The following is a 17,191-nucleotide window of genomic DNA, read 5'->3' as shown; positions in this document are numbered from 1 at the left end:
ATCAAAACATTGCACAATGTCAGGAAAAATTGTTTATTTGTTGTGTTGTGAGATAGACTCACGTAAACATGACTTTTATTTGTATAGTTTAAGAAATCTGTCTGACTTGAAATTTATATGGATTAGTTGAACTGCATGAGAAAAGTTACTATGGCAGAATGTGAGAACGTACTTTGGTGCTGGATCTGGAGTTGCTTCAGTGAAAACATCATCTTTAGTCGTCGCTAGACTGGCTTTGTACTCCTCTAAATACTCTGCTGGGACATATGTAATGCTGAAGACACAAAGACAAGCACACAAACACATATCAGCACTGACACAAATGCACCCATACAAGTCAAACTAAATCAAACCATTTAGCTTTCTCCATTTTTAGAAACTCTATTACCCACCTCGAGGGACAAATATGCCTTTGCCCTTTTACGGACATTGCATGGTAATTTACCAAAAATAGGGACTCGAAAGTCAAATATGAACAAGTTAAGTCGCATAAAAACTTCCATCTTTTTCATTCAAGTTTTCAATCTGCTCATTATAAAAATTCTGAGCCTTCTCAGCCCCATCAGATTGAATTTGGGGGTTGCAGTAACACTGAAATCAGCCTTTTTCTCAGCAAATCCTTTCTCCCCATCAACAGCCCAAGGTGAGCTATCACTGAATTACATACAGGCTCTTGACATCTTGACATCTGCATATGTGACAAGTTTGAAGAGGATATATCTTTGATTAACTAGCAAGTTACGAAACCGTGACAAAAAATGCTCACTTACAAGATCTGACACTCACTCAAGTTGCATTTTTAAACAATTCAGAGATGATTGTGAAGGGCACATGAACACTTTTGACTGACTTTTTTTTTTTTAACTCATGCTAGCATATGGACAGAGAAGCAGCTGAATCCCAGGGAAATAATGAAATTGATGAGTCAGTCCATTAAGAAAATCACAACATGCAGCAGAAGATGGAGCGACACTTAAATATCTAATATCTTGCTGTAAAAACTGTGATTTTAATGTGAGTTAATGGTGTCTGTTATGTTAGTCACATGAATTAAAGAAAAGAAGTTCAGCAGCAGGTTAAGTGAGTAAGTGATGCAGTCAGTCAAAAGTTATCCAGAGATTAACACTTTGTGTTTTTAGCCGTTGCCACAAGACAATTTGTTAAGTACTGTAAACTGCTGGTTGCATACTTCTGTTTGAGTACAATGTCACGACATTATAAAATTCTTAATCAGAACATCTGAATATCAAAATCAGCATCTTTATGAACTGAATTCCATATTTGAAGTCAGTATTGCTGTTTTTACACTTTTTTCCACACTCACTGAATAGAACTGACTTCCTATTTCTGTGTCTGGATAAAACGCTTCAACAGACTGCAATGAAGGCTGACAGCAGATGGACAGAGCGAGAGGAGGGAAACCAAGATGGCAGCGTCTTGCTGAAATACCACAAGTGTGGAAGTTAGTCATACTCACACATAAAATGGGCACAGATCGTCCTCAGGTGAACAAGCAGATCTAGAATGTGAACAGTTGGCTTTTATGCACCAAAGCTAACAAACTGCCAAGTTTAGTTCAGCAAGCAGAACTTGTACATCATCACATCCAATTTACCTTGAAAAGAATCGAAAGAAGTACTAGCTCCTTGATGCATCATATGGCTGATGCAGTAATAACAGAGTGCACGTACTAGAACAATTTTTTTCTGTATTCTCAAGCTATATTCCATGTCAACTGCAGTTCATTTATTCAACAAGGTATTATATGCAATACATATAGAAAAAAACACAAATATCATCATGTATTGCTTGAAAGATTTGCAGATCTGGGTGTAATTATTTTTGGACCCTGAGTGTGGTACAATACACACCGATTTAAAAGACAGACAGTTCTGCAACTTTCTGTGGTTACACCTACATCAATTTTTCAACAGCAAAGAACAACATTAAGCCCTTGTTATTGTAAGCTGGCTACTTTTTCTATAGGGAGAGAAACAGAAATTGGATAATACCCACCAAATGTCAAAAAGTCAGTTTTCAAATACCCAATTGTGAGTGCAACTTTTACATTGAAATAGCATCTGCAATTTGCAATTTGCGAAAGCAGGCATTGTGAAAATGATGAAAAAAACATGATTGGATCATATTATATTCATTTTTGGCAGTTGGAGCCTTTTTTTCTGCCTAGTGTTACAAAACACCATTTGTGCTTATTGTAAAAAGTCATTGTATTGTCCTGTGACTGCTACAGACAGCTAAAATCTATCCTTACTTACCTCTGTAGCTTTAAACATGTGTACAGCTGATCTGTTATTACTGTCTCTTACCCCATGTCAGGTGCAATAAGGGAGTGTCTGCGCAGCATGGCACGAGCCTGGGCATTGGTCAGGTTGGCAGTGGGTTCTCCATTGATGGCCAGGATGAGGTCACCGACACCGAGACGGCCATCGCGGCTAATTGAGCCTCCGTGAATGATACTGCGGATCAGCATGCCCAAACCATCTTTCATGGCGCTCACCGTCATGCCTTCAGTTGAGATCATCACACATCGAAGATTTTGATCAGTAAGGATCACAAATACTTTCTGTATATTAGATGGAATGGTTGTGGTTGTGAACTTAATTCTTTCACTGCCTCAAATCCCAGCAAATAATTTTAGAGAATGTCACTGCATTCACAGATTAAATTTTCACATCATCCTGAACAGAGTAACTTTTAAGCTAGAAGCTTAGAAATTCTAAATAAAAAATTATTTTCATTATTGAGTTGGGGGACTGTGTTTGAAGCTTTAAACAAGCCTCCCAAATGTACAGTATGTGGGAGTTCATTTGCAAAAATCTGAGTATTTGTGCGGTCTGTTTAAGAGTGGATTTGAGTTCAATTTTGAAAACAGGAGCCAAATTTCCAAACATATTATGGAGCTAATTTAAAAAGACCACCAAATAAAGGTCTTCAAAGACAACTGAAAAAGCAAAGTAAAATACTGTTTTCGATGAGGCACTGAGGATTTTAAAAACTATCTTCATAACACCTATTAGTTTTAGAAGTGAAAACTTAATATTCATTGAACCAGTAGCAGCCTCATGGGCAGGTTTTGAAATGCAAATACCCAGTATAGCAATGGAATTACCCTTTCAGACTGGAAAACTGCCAAAGATCATTCCTATCGCTTTGTTTCAAATCTGGCATTTATGAAACAGAACACTAAAGTAGAGGCGTTTCAGTGTCACAACCTCATTTACACTTCTGTGAAGGATAAAGAGAACACAAATAAAAAGAACAAATGAAAGATGTAAAGAAATTGTCACTTACCTAGGCTGGAGTTGCCCTTGACAACTGTGATAGTCCTTTCAAAATTGCTCCCTGAGGTCAGTGGTGCCTTGTCACCATCCTCTGCTGATTCTTTCACACCAACCTCCTCGTCCTTGAGGGTGATAATTCCACAGTTATTCATGAAAGTAAATGAAAAAAATGCTGTAGATGCACAGAACAAAGCACAACTCTTAGCAGAGAGGGCAGGTGCAATGAACTGTCTGGAAATGAAGTGAAAACAAATAAGTAAAAGCTGTTTATCTTCATTTTGAGAAGGGCTTTATGTTGCATCTCAGGCTTTGATGTTACTTTCAGAAAGTGTGATTGTTTTGTAGTGATTATGATTAACCTTAATGGTTTTCTAATGCTCACCACAAGCCAATCACACAAACACACTCACCCCTTATACAAAATAAACGTTCGTTTTGTTTGTTCAATATTTGCAGAAATATAATAGCTTGCACCCTCAAAGTTTATGTCTGGTATTAGTCTTTCTTAGATTATTTTACCTTCATCAAAATCTTTATGTCTCCGATGTCTCCAAAAGATATGAGTGACTCCTGGTAGTGAAGGGACTCAACAGGTTCCTCCTGTACATTAGCTCTGGTGCCCATTTCAACAAATGGGCCATATGAATTTGATGACTCCACGGGTTCTTCGTTGGCCGAGTGCTGAGACAGGTACTGGTCAGAACTGCTTAGTATGGCATTAAAAGGCGGGATGTGACCTCTTAAATTTGGTGGAGTGTAACAGGCCGACTTCTCTGGCGAGAACAGTTGAGTGTTGTCTGCGAGGCCAGATGATGTTGTGAAGCAGGGATGCTCGTCCAACAACTCCAGGCAAGCTGTCAGCTTGGGTAAAACATAGCATAGCATCTGAATGAACGTTACCCTCTGTTAGTTAGACCATTGCCCAACGGGGGGGGATTTATCTTGCTCAGACACTACCCTGCCCTCACTGTAATGAGCCATAGAAAAGGCATCAGTGGCCAATAGACTACAGTGAAAATGTAGTTTCATTATAACAGCATCTGAGACTTTATTAGAAGCAGGATGGCTAGTGATGAGTCTCTGCAAGCAAATCCCTTTGGGTGCCAAAATAGAAGAAAAAGTTAAAATATGCAAATATGTAATACACATGGGGCTCAATAAGCAGACAGGAGAAGCAGAGTAAAACAAGAAATAGGAAGCTTCATTTTAATAAGACAGCGTTGACGAGATGAATTGAGGTGTAAAACCTATAGGTGTAAGTATAGTCCGGTAATAATTGGAAATGAAGGCTCAAGAGTACAATAAAAATTATTTCTCAGACATTGTGTGCCTTTTAAACCAATTGTATTACAGTTGAGTGTTTAAAGCGTACAACATACAAAAATTGTAAAGTTTTTAATCTTAAGATGCTATTTTTAAAATCACTTTAAAAATTGTATTAGTCAAGAAATGATATTATTGGCGTGGCCAGGTCTGTTAAATTAATTTAAATGGTTACATTATTTTAAAATGGCACAGCATATATTGCCAACATTTTTAAATATATAATCATAACTTAATATAAATTTTTGTGATCTTGAGTTCTTGAGAAATGCTGTAGCTCTGTCCAAAGTTAGACACCAGAACAGCAAATAAACACTTTGTAATCTGTTTCTGCAATCATACGCAGTCACTACGTCACTGATGATGGCATTGAACAAATAAATTGTGGATTTGTTGTGCTTAAACACTCAGGTGACCTTAATGTTCATGTTCTGCACACAGGTATGGGCCAGGAATAAAAAACAAATGGCCATATTATCCATATTATCCATTATCCATATGTACTGTGACCTTTGATTAAAATGGAAGCATGGATACCCTGAGCAGAATCTTTTGTGTGGCTCTTGCTTTTCTCTTTCTTATAATTAAATATCCATTTTGGGAAGTGCTGTTCTAGGGGCACCAAGGGTAACAGCAGCAGCTGCAGCCATAGTATTATATCACAACAAAGTCAGTAATATGTTATTGCCTTAACAAAGAAAAACAATAAAAAGTCTCATGACATTTTGGCTCCTGATATTAAAAAAATAGAACAAAAGAACAACAAAAGTAATGACTGCATGCTTTACAGGTCATTCAAACAAAGGGCAGTTACTGTTGCCTGTTACCTTTAATGAAATGAGGGAATAATCTCAAACTGCACCTTTTTTTTTCAGTTCCCTGATATTCTACGGTATTTAAAAATCCAAATGTTCGCCTACCTTAGGTGTGGATGAGTGCAAGTAATCCAAGTTCGGACTGCAGCTGCTACCATGAAGAGCAATCATGGATGCCTGGAAAGTGTCGTCGTCTATCCCAGAGTAAGTATGATCTAACACCTTGTCATCACAAAGGTCTGCTTCACTGGTGTCAATCTGTGATAATGGATGAGAAAATAATCAACTGGGACCAAAAACTGGCTTTTATCAGTGAGTAATTTAGTGAACTAGCCAAACACAGGGGGCTAAAATTATCACAGTATTTTATGAACCTAATGTCACTAAAGATCAACTTAACTACCAAGATACAACAAATATTTGTCTCAGTGTCATTTGAAATTACGTCCTACATAAACTAACTGTTGCATGATTATAAAACAACCAAAGCACAGATCAAATGGGCTCCCCCTTTTTAAAATATTCTGATTGATTGTTCCGTTTTTCCCAAAGCTAACTAACCAATGCAGGCTCTGCTCGGTAAACGATGCCCTCAGCCAGATCTTCTTCCTCTCCTTCTTCAACCAAAATACTGTTGAAGTCAAATGAATGGATGATGGATGATGAGGTTATTTCCTGCTCACCATATGGGTGTGTAGAGTGGGAATATCCACATATTCCCTAAGAAAGTGGAAAAATTCTTTCAGTGTCTCCAGGTTTATGTAATTAAAATTTTGTGTTTTTCTGACCAAATTAATTAGGAAAATTAAACAAATTAGTAATGAAATGGGAGAAAGATGTTAGAAATACACTAACTATAGAGTTAAACGAGGGTCTTGGTCTATTTGCACAAAAGCAGAGAAGTTGGTTGGAATCGCACATTCAAAATTGATTTGAATTGAACAGAAAAGCTCTCATACATTTCATATGTATTGGTAAGAAAGAGCTCTTGATATTGAGATTGTATAACATGCAACTGAGACAGATACAATATAGGAAAAGCAAGAAGGCAGATTGGAGGATTACACTTGTCAGGCTCAATTTTGAGAGGCAGTATAGCAAAACACCCCTCCAGAAGTACATTCCACATCCTCCAGGAGAGTTGGATAACCCCTCAGAGGCTTCCTACAGCTCTGTAATCCAGCTAACATTGGCAGCCCAGAGGTCTCATTGTGTAATCCAGTGGCAGATTCAATATGTGAAAAATGCAACCCTAAAGCCAAAAGAATGCAAGCAGTTCTGCAACAAGAGTACATCATGTACCAAGACAACAGGTGGCTCAAGCAATGAACATGCCACTAACCAGACTTATTATTTTGACAGGTGCTCTGATGGGTTTAAATGTACAAAAGGGTCTCTGCACTTTCAAAATCCTATCATTTAATCATATGAAATATAGGGCAAAGAGCAGTTCAACCGGGCCACTTCCTCTGAGAGAGCAGAGGGTGGAATGCTAAACCATTTTCCTACATGAAAAATTGAAGACCTTGTAAGCTGAAACCTTGTGACTGGTTACTAAGCTGCATCATATAGACAGCGTGACTCACAACCTCACACACAATGGTAAATCCGCGGCGTTAAACAAGTTCATGAGAAATCACTACATATCACAAATCACAACATATGCATGGCCCTTTACCACCGATATAGAAATCACGCATTTCTTCCTACTTTCAGACAGGTTTGAAGCTAAGAAAGAGAGGATACTAGTGTGAATGCTTACAGGTAGTGGTTTGGCAACTCCTATCTGAACCTTGCCAAGCTTGGCCCCCTTCAGGGCCTGAACGGCGTCCTCCAGACTGGCGTTCTCCAAGTTGGTGCTGTTAACGTACATGAGTCGGTCGCCTGGCAACAGTCTGCCATCCTGCTCAGCCACACCATTGGGAACGAGCGAGCGAATCACAATCACTGTTTTGGCAGGGTCCAGTGGATCCTGTCGTCACATCAGCCCAGTGACATTCAGTGAGAATAGGTCAGCAATCACAGCTTTTAACTTAACACTTATTTATCTTCTATTAATATCAGCAATAACAGTCACATAAAATAAGAAAAAAAAAAAAAAAAAAAAAATTCTGCTACCGGAAACATGAATGCAGTTTTTCACGAGGCCTTATATAATTCTCAAAATATTTTCCTACCTGATAGTCCAAAATGCTGAATCCTAATCCCCCTTCTCCCTTCACAAGCTCGATATTCTGGATATTCAGCTCCCACATAGCCAAAGGTGATCCTATTGCCTCTTCTGTCACATTATCCTGTGTCGCTGCTGCTGCTGCGTTCACCTCCGAGTCTTCAGCAACCAGCACTCTGCTCAGATCTATTTGTTTCTGCAGAGGAAAAACCCCAAATCTCTGTGTAACAGCATGCCTTCCACACTTTTCCTCCCAACCCATAGGCTGCTACCCTCAAGTTGTGTTTCTGGCTCTGGTTTCTGGCAGGAGATAAAAGGAAAATATCTTGGATGGAAGGGCCTTAGTACATTATCACAGATAAAGCTAGAGATGAAAACCTATTCCCCAAAGGAAAGCTGCTTTTGATGTTTCATATATCTAGCAAATGTTGCTGGCACTGCTGGTGAGGTACTACTAGAATTGGTCTTAATAAACTTTCATCCTCTCCAGCTTATCACTAAGTCTTAATCCATCATGGTTGGCAATGTGGAAAGCAAAATGGAACGATTGACAGCCCAGGGTAAGTTAATAATGGCTGATCGGTTATCAAGGAAGAGGACACCTTATCGTACCCCAATCATATTTCCTTACTGAAATACAGGGGAGAGGAAACATTTCTCTTGATATATTACCGCATGTCAAGGAGATGCAAGGACTTTTCTGACTCTGCTAAAATCCATCATTTCCTCCAATGCTTCTTAATAATAAAGCCTTGAGAAGGAAAAGATCACATTGCCATTTTTACTGATCAAACAAAAAATTCTTTGTGATGCTGAGTTATAAAACATAATATGGTTTAATGTTCATGGCCCAGCACCATCAATGTCATACCTTTAATTTTGGTGATGTCAACAAATCCTCCGATTCTGGTTGCACAGCATCCATGTTAGTCAGCATGTGAGGAGCAGGTCTACAGCATATCATGTATACAGAGAGCGGAAGCTCCCTCAAGATTCTGACAACTTCCTTATACGTCTCACCAATCAGAGATATGCCATTGACCTGTGCCAGAAAATGATAATGAAGAACAGAATCAAAATCAGGGTTGAAGTCTTATATGAGGTCTTATAATTTGGGCTGCGTAGAAATTCAGCACTGACACGTTTTCAACAATGTTGATCATCCAGTTGTTTAAGCAAAATAACTACTTATTTATAGAAAATAATGGAGCACTAATTGTCTTTATTTCATGTTTTTAGCCGCCTGACATATTTATCTACACCAATTCCAGAGGGAAATGGTGTATATGGGAGCTGAATACTAAAATGTGTTCACTGGCTATTTGCTAACTTTGGTGGTTGGTGCTGAGTCTGGAATATACAGTGGGGTTTTTAGATCTCTGGCCAAATAGTTTCCTGCAGCAGCTGAAAAAAAGAGCAGTGGGAGATAACCAAACAAGTTAAGTTGCAGACTTGAAACACACACCCCCCCCACACCCCCCCACCAAAAAAAGAAAATTCGCTGAAAGGAGGAAAATGCCACTACATGAGGCCCCTTTAACATGATCAAATGAAAATATTGAAATACTGTTTTGCACAGCTCAGTGTTGGGGATATGCAAATTCTGTATTTAATTTTAATTTAGTTTTTAATTACAAACCTACAAGTATTTTGTTGTAAACATTACATATCACTGTTAGTAAACATTTCCATAATTGTCCCCAAAGCAAAATTTTATTCTAAATACTTTTAAATATTTAAACCTCTGTAAATATTAATACCAAATGTAATAGACAAAAGTCCACAATAGACAATAGTTCAATGTTTTGTAACTTAATTGAAGTGATCACGTACCTCAAGCAGTTCGTCTCCATTGAACAACTTGCCGCAGCGTCCAACAGGTCCCTCAGGTAGAACAGAGCGAATATAATGATGCCCACTGTTGGCTTCTAGATTGATCCCCAGGCCACTGTTCTCAGTCAACTTCTCCACCTGAGCGACCTGTCATGAAAACAGAAAACCATATCTCATTTAGCAGGTGAGAAGTTTCATATTTATATACTGTACATTAATGAGTTATGCCCCTTTGATTATGATGAAGGTCGTTCTTGCTTTTATGAGCTGTTTGCAGGGGCCCTGGAACAAAGTTGTAGTTTGTATAATATGATGTATTTGAGAGAGGAATTAACTTTGAAAATCAAACTTACTATAACTTCATTACTTGGACCCAAGATCTCCTGCCATTTCTTCACTAATTCTTCTTCTTCAAAGAGTGATATCGTCTTCCCTTGGGAAACAAAAAACAAAGTTCTTGTGTTAATTTACAAAGCAATATAAGATAAAAGCAAACTAATGATAAATTCTTCAAAGAAGTGGTGATGTGTTCAATACAAGACCAGCATATTAAAAAAACAAACAACTTAAATCTCTGCCTCTTTTTCGCCTCTTACAATGTCTGTTAAATAACATCATTCATCTCCGTATTTTCTCATATTGTGTGTTGCTCATCAGTATGATCCTGACCAGAATTACTTATCTGATAGATAAGATACTAAGTATCTTGGTTGAGCTGTTACAAGAGGAATCCAAGCATCCTACCATGTTTGTCTTCTGTTAGTTTATCCATGGCTGGGCTGACATCAGATCCTTCACTCTTTGTCTGGAGGAGCTTTTCATCTGTGGGGACCGTTAACACACAATGAGCAGTGTGACAGACATACGCAGACATCAAGACAGAGACATGGCATGACAGGCACACAGCCACTGATAGCTCAGATCCAGACTACATCACACAAAAACATACATCTGTGCTGAATTTATTTGAGAAGCAGGCAGTAGTATAGTAGTGTTTATTTGCTACATTACTACTTTCTTTCAAAATAGTTGGTGCATTTCTTACACTTACATAACCCTGCTCAAATTAGTCCATGATGATGGTATCCATAACAACAGGCTCTTAACACTCAAGGACTTCAAATATATGCTTAATGATCCCAGTACTTTATTTTTATAACGTTGTGCCACTGTTTATGTCTTTGGCATTCCACAAGGCACCAAACTGGTCACCTGTGTAATTACTACTAATGCATCCAAGCACATCATCGTCTACACCTCACATCAGCAGCCCTTAAGTGCCTACACATTAAAACTTATACCAGCTACTCTTGTATGTGAAAAAGACCAGAACTCTAGAACTTACCTGATAACAGTCTTCGTCTTTCACTACCACATCCATTAATTTACTTAATGCAACTTTACACAATGCCTACTGTATGGTCTCATGCCCTTAGCTAAAGGTGAACTAAACTATAATTTCTCACCAAAATATTCTAATTTTGCACTTTGGGGCTTTGTAGTAATTGTAAAAATATTTTTTCTCTTTCTTTATTATGTAGTATTTAACACCCACAAATGCAAACTCCTATAGTCATTATTTTCTGACAGCAGCAAAATACTGGCTTCCTCTGTCTCTTTCTGTTGACTGCTGGCTTTTGCAAACTGCAGGTTTTTGAGCTGGCTGTCCTGTTGTTAAATCTAATTGGTTTCAATCTCCACATGTCATTAATGACACGATTCAGTTTCTTCATGTTGTTTGCCTTGCTTCTGCATTAGCCTCAAGGTCAAATCATGACAGTTGGAGATTGGAATCATTCACTCCCTTATTTCTCTTTTGTTAAAAAACAACACCAAAAACAAAAACATTGTGTAAAAAAATGTACTGTGTGCTAATAAGTGCATTTCCATCTCTTATTAGGTGGAAACGATGAGTAATTTGGATGTACTCACTCTCTTCCTATGATTAAAAGCAATCCTCTAAATGGCATAAAGGAATACATTTTCAATATTAACACCCAGTCTAAAACACGACCTTAACATGTTAATAAATACATCTTTCAGGAACAGAGGAAATGCACCTACTACAGAGAAAATTTTCTCACTCTCTGTTATATCACAATGCTCACATACATTCGGACTGTATTAGAATATAACTCAAGGCAGTGGTTTTCATATGTGGAGAAAGTAATTGAAATTCCAGGTGAAAATTACCTCTTTGTTGTATCATGAACAATCCTGTCTGAGTCACATTTACACATCAAATAAGATTTTCTTGCTTACAGAATGATAAGGAATGAGAAATCTGTCTTCTTCTCCATCTTCATTAAATTTCCCTAAGTTCATCCTTTGTCCTACCTTGACTTTCCTCCTCAGCCTTATTCCTCTCCAGCTCAAGCTCCCTCATGACAGTGGTGGTGGTGGGGATGGTGGTAGCAGGGGGCAGGATGGTGACACTCGGGGGAACAGCGGGGGGGATCTCGTCAGGCCTGAAGCCCCGCCGGATCAGCTTTAGATGAACCGTCTGACTGGTGTGCCTGAGCACTTCCACGGCCTGCTGATTTGTGTATCCCTGTATGTTTACACCATCGACCTGCAGAGGCCAATCATTTATGAGACCAAGGATTTTTTACAGTAAAGAAGCTTCAAGTTTGATCAACGCTAACATGTTTTTCAATATATTCTAGCAATTCACTTTATTCATTTTGATCATTTAGGGTAGGTGAATACTCCCTAAGTTTAAAAATTCATAGTCAATTAAATTCCTAATTTAGGTCTCCAAGCACATTATCATTTACACTTAAGGACTAAACCAAATCAAGCACACTCACCCACCAACACACATCAGTATGTCTGAACAGAATAAGAGTTTGTGTGAGCTTAAGGAAAAACACGCCGACATTGACTCATTTTTCTGAAGATGAAAGAAATTTCACACAGTTTAACTCCATTGTTAATGTCCTGCAGTAATGAAATTAAAACTTAATTGCTCCATTGTGCTAATTCAAGACTTTTTCTATTCACAGTCACAAAAACACTTTGGTTAATTTTGAATTATTCAAAATGATGTATCTCATTATTTCCCCCCACTGACTGAATGGGTGAATTTGATCACTGTAATTGATAACACAAAGCGTTTCCTGCATATTTTACCTCATGCCACTGAAGATAGAGAAAGTAGTAATGAGTACAAAGAGCATAATGGGATACTTACAGCTATTATCTGGTCTCCCACATGAATACGGCCATCTTGATCTACGGCGCTCTCTTTTGTTATACTCTTAACAAAAATACCAGAGGGCTCTGACAAGTCAAAACAAGACAAAAACATTCAAGCAAAGATGAAGAGTGCCTTGAATCATGACATTAAAAAAGGAAAGAAGGAAACTGATTTTCTGGCTTGATGCTAAGAGTCATTGTTTGACAACATGTTTATCAGTCATAAGAAAAGATGAGTTGGACTCAGGGCAATTATGACCTACCCTCGAAATAAAAAGAATGTTGAGAGCTTTTAGGCCAAGGGAGTTGAATATTCAGTTCAATTCAATGCCAATAACATTTTATAATAAAAGGTTATCACTGGTGCTATTTATTCAAGCTAATGGGTAGAATTTTTCATGAAGGCTGTAGTAAAAACAAACACATGGGGACGCTGGAAAACGCCAGTAATGCAACACTGATGCCACCCTATAAAGTTATTTTACTGTAAGGGTTAATTAGGAAAGAAATGGAGCAACTTTAGCATTCGATTTTTGGTGTGTTTCTGCCCACCTGATAAAAACATGAAATATAAGAACCTATATATTTATCCTTTTTTAGACACTTGAGAAAAGGATTTTAGTCTTTTGCTGCTTAGTGCACTTAGATAACATTTCATTAATGGGTCATTTAGCATCAAAAATGTCAAAAATGTGAGCATTACATTTCACCTTTCATCCATTGTATGTGTTGGAAAATTTTGATTAATGCAGCTATAAATGCACATTTAGTGAAGATGTAAATAAATGGCAATATGACACTTCAATGTATATGATCAACTGTTGTGAGAAATTAATCCTCCATTTATTACCTGAATTTTTATCTCCGACATATCCAGCGATAGTAATCCCTAATCCCTGAGCATTCTTGGTAAGGGCCACATCAAATGCTTCAGTCTCCTCTTCCTCATAGTCCTGCAAGAGATGAATGAAAATGACAACTAAGCAAATAAAAGTAAAGCACAATTCATTGGACTACATTGGAAAAAGCAAGTCATGACACCTGAGTCATCTGGCTGCACCACCTGTTCACCAAAATACATTTTTTAACTTTGATTAATGGGTTCTCTAAACCTGCCAGGCACAAAAACATTGCTAATATGTGTCATTAAAAGCATATGATGTTTGTCATTACAAATAACAACTCTGTGAAATTCATTCACTTTTAAATGGGGGTTGCTTGCGCCATGAAATCAATGCAAAAGTGATGTTTCTGAAAAATGTAAAAGCAGCATCTGCACTCAGAAGTATGAATCACTGGTGATATAACCTGCAGTACGCTTTAATTCTATTTATCCACAACTGTCAAGAGGTAAGAACAGTTCCAACTGGAGATGAAAGACCTGAACTTTAGACATTAAGTATTTTTTATACAGTTGTATAACTCCAAATGTATTTCATATGTGATAATCAATCATATTCTTGCCAAAGAAACAGTTTTACCAAGGCCTTGCTGCAAATTATGTAATCAATTTGAATGTGACTGGCAATGTCCCCTTTTGCAAGCTTTTGATACAAAGTCCTTGCACCTTTTGTTTTCAGGACTGTGAAACAGCAGCTCTCACCTGTTGTTCATTGACGGTGGGGAGCACCACAGGCATGACTGCAGAGACAGAGGGATTCTCATCTACAGGGCCCCTGGTCACTACCAGCTTGACCCTATTACCACACTGCCTGAGGACCTGTGCCACCTGTTCACTGCCCATGCCATACAGGTCAGTGTCTCCTATCCTCAGAATGTGGTCTCCGCTGCGCAGGCGGCCATCCTAGGTAGAAAAAGTAAAAAAGTGCTTTCTTTCTTAGTCTGTTGCCTGAGTAGATATCAAACCCGTAATAAAATAGTTCATTCTGTGTTTGCTTGCAGTTTACACTCTCTCTCGTTACACCAAGCAAACAAGTCATCTATATATATAATATTTTTATTGCAATGACTGTATAAATAACTACCAACAAAGCTGAAGCCTCCCATTACGTTCAGATATATACATTAATGCAATCACCTGATCAGCTATTCCTCCAGGAAGAATGGTTTTCACAATAACCCCTGTGGTCTTGCCTCCCACAATGCCAAATCCAAGGCCTGTGCCATCATTGACCAGCTCAATTGTCTCCACGTGTTGCCACTGGGTGCAGTAAAGGGGGAGAAATAATAAGGCCAGTGTGAATCAAAGAAAATTTGTGGCAATGATTGAGAGATTAAGACAGAAGAGTTTCAGATATCAGTTCAAATGTGGGATGTCTACAAAACCTTTAGCTTTGGCTTTGTCATGCAGATTGTGTTTTCACTGAAAGTGTGACATCATTTGCCTCTGGTAGCCAAACTACATTTCCATGTCTGATTGAGCTGCTTCTGTTTGTTTTTGTTTATGTCTGTGGATATCAAACCTGATGTGTGTATTATTGGCCTCAGCATATACTGCAGGGCTGGAGGTTATCACTTAAAAGTCTTGTCAGATTGCAAACCTTGAATCAGAAAGCTGTTTGCTGTGCAAATGTATTTATACCGCACTGGAGTTGGCTGACAGTGTACTGGCAGCAGAGGGCGTACGGGACACCACAGGACTGGTCAACTGAGGAATCGGCCCTCGAGCCACTGTGAGCTGTACCCTCTCTGAAGCACTCTGCAGGATGCCTATAGCCTGCTGGTGTGTCACTGTTTGGTCCAAGGGCTGGCCATTGATAGCCAAGATCTGGTCAGCTTCTTTGAGCTTTCCATCACTGTGTGGACAAAAGCAGAATGTGTCAAATAGTGAAGGACATAGTGTAGGAAGCCACAGTGGTAGTCTAGCTCATTCGCCCCTTTTGTCAAATTTCTTGCAACACTGAAACTGTGTATTTTAGTTTACACCAGAAAGCCACAAACAAAGAAAAAAAATCTCTGACTCCTTAATTCCATTTCATCAACTGGGAACGTGTTGAAAATCTGTCGGGAACGTTTACTCTGTTATGAAGAGATTTTCGGCCGGATTGATATTTCTCATGGCTCTAAGAATGATGACACACAGTTTCTTACATACCAATGAGCCACACTCCCCGGCTGAATTTCCTGTATGAAGATACCGAGCTCTCCACGGTTCTCGCTCTTCAGGCCCACCACGCTGAAGCCCAGACCTCCTGACACAGGCTTCTGGAGCTCCACGTGTGCAACATAGCGCCCCTGTTTGAGTCACACAAGTACACTTCAGCCCCTGCGCTGCTTCACTACAGCTTCAAAGCTACAGGCAGCCTTTAGAAGTCTAACTGAAGTGCCTCCAGAGAGGAGCACTGTTTGTGGTCTATGGTTTTCACTGTCTTTGGATGTTTGAGCTTAATCAATGCAGTCTACCTGTTTACAGATGAACTGCTGATTCGTGTTTGTCTGTTGAAATGCAATAACTCTACTGGGGAACAACAGAATGGAACTATACAAGCCTATAACATTACTCTGATATTATTTTACACTGCCGTTTCAATTGGTCATACCTGTGCCATGGACTGAATAATATGCTCAAATTCTTCTGGTGCTGTCTTCCCGTTAATTTGTGGAGAAGCTGATACATTTGAATAGGAAACATGACTTCCATCTGGCTTCACCACTGTGATATGATCACCAGGGTCACTTCCACGTGATGCTGGGACACTCCCCTGCAATACAAAGCCAGAGATATGTATGAAGTGTAATTGCAGCTTGACAGAATACTTAAAGAAAATATAACCATGGAGAAAAAATCTGATTGAATCTTCATTATAAAATTGGTGTGTCAGGTGGACTGTCTGAATGCTACATCAAACAACTTTTGAGGTCTGATCCCGCACGCCACAACAATGCTGGCAGTAATCTGACCAAAGGCAATAAAAAGTTTTAACAAAATATAACATAATGTATTGTTCAAAACATGAACATACACATTTATGAAGTTTAATTTTAGGCACCAAAACCCTGAAGCATTAGTGTCTAACACCACAGGCATGGCAAATAGTTTGTTGTCCCGCTGTGATTAGCTGGACCTATAGTAGCCTAATCCTTTAGGATATAATGGCACTTAGCTGATGTTCCAACAATGACTAGGCTCCAAATGCAATATTTCTGTCATTGTGGGGGAAAAGCATCACTGGCCATCTGGATCGCTTAATGTGCTTGGATTTTAATTACAGCAGTGACTTTACTTGTGTGATGGATGAATTACATGAATGCGACAACTACATAAAACACAGTTTTTCCAATTTCATTAGCCAAAGGCTGTAATGTTTATGGCCATCTGAACTGGATTCATTTCTGATGGTCACATTGATTCACTGTGATAATTTCATAAACACTCCATTTGGCATATGCCACTGACAAGCAGAAGCTGTCCTTGTGAACTTGAGCATTTGCATGGAGTTGACTGTACAACTTTCAGAGCTTAAGTACGTGTACAGTAAAATGACTGCTCCTCTAAATGCAATCCAAAATTAGCCCAGAAACAAAAGTCCATTGGGCAGGACACATTAGTGCTGCAGAGTGCTAACAAAACCCTATGGGCATAGCAAGTT

General features: G+C 38.7%; 1 protein-coding gene across 2 annotated transcripts in view; it reads right to left on the bottom strand.

Moving 5' to 3' along the window:
• mpdz (multiple PDZ domain crumbs cell polarity complex component) overlaps nucleotides 1-17,191 on the bottom strand; it is a 41,256-nt gene that overhangs the window by 17,951 nt on the left and 6,114 nt on the right. Inside the window, exons 4-24 of one of the 2 annotated variants that reach the window (XM_029526985.1) lie at nucleotides 16,142-16,303; nucleotides 15,697-15,836; nucleotides 15,184-15,397; nucleotides 14,680-14,802; nucleotides 14,245-14,445; nucleotides 13,492-13,594; nucleotides 12,637-12,725; nucleotides 11,781-12,015; nucleotides 10,188-10,265; nucleotides 9,797-9,876; nucleotides 9,444-9,590; nucleotides 8,482-8,652; nucleotides 7,618-7,806; nucleotides 7,203-7,412; nucleotides 6,002-6,160; nucleotides 5,546-5,698; nucleotides 3,822-4,163; nucleotides 3,313-3,424; nucleotides 2,328-2,526; nucleotides 1,478-1,519; nucleotides 173-274 (exon numbers count right to left, since the gene is read on the bottom strand). In XM_029526985.1, coding sequence (XP_029382845.1) covers nucleotides 173-274; nucleotides 1,478-1,519; nucleotides 2,328-2,526; nucleotides 3,313-3,424; nucleotides 3,822-4,163; nucleotides 5,546-5,698; nucleotides 6,002-6,160; nucleotides 7,203-7,412; nucleotides 7,618-7,806; nucleotides 8,482-8,652; nucleotides 9,444-9,590; nucleotides 9,797-9,876; nucleotides 10,188-10,265; nucleotides 11,781-12,015; nucleotides 12,637-12,725; nucleotides 13,492-13,594; nucleotides 14,245-14,445; nucleotides 14,680-14,802; nucleotides 15,184-15,397; nucleotides 15,697-15,836; nucleotides 16,142-16,303 — 3,251 coding nt within the window. The remainder of the gene's footprint in view (nucleotides 1-172; nucleotides 275-1,477; nucleotides 1,520-2,327; nucleotides 2,527-3,312; nucleotides 3,425-3,821; nucleotides 4,164-5,545; nucleotides 5,699-6,001; nucleotides 6,161-7,202; nucleotides 7,413-7,617; nucleotides 7,807-8,481; nucleotides 8,653-9,443; nucleotides 9,591-9,796; nucleotides 9,877-10,187; nucleotides 10,266-11,780; nucleotides 12,016-12,636; nucleotides 12,726-13,491; nucleotides 13,595-14,244; nucleotides 14,446-14,679; nucleotides 14,803-15,183; nucleotides 15,398-15,696; nucleotides 15,837-16,141; nucleotides 16,304-17,191) is intronic. The other variant, XM_029526986.1, reaches the window with a different exon arrangement.

The sequence above is a fragment of the Echeneis naucrates genome, chromosome 18, assembly GCF_900963305.1.
Source record: "Echeneis naucrates chromosome 18, fEcheNa1.1, whole genome shotgun sequence".
Classification (NCBI taxonomy): Eukaryota; Metazoa; Chordata; class Actinopteri; order Carangiformes; family Echeneidae; genus Echeneis; species Echeneis naucrates.
This window is presented reverse-complemented; position numbering and strand designations above follow the sequence as displayed.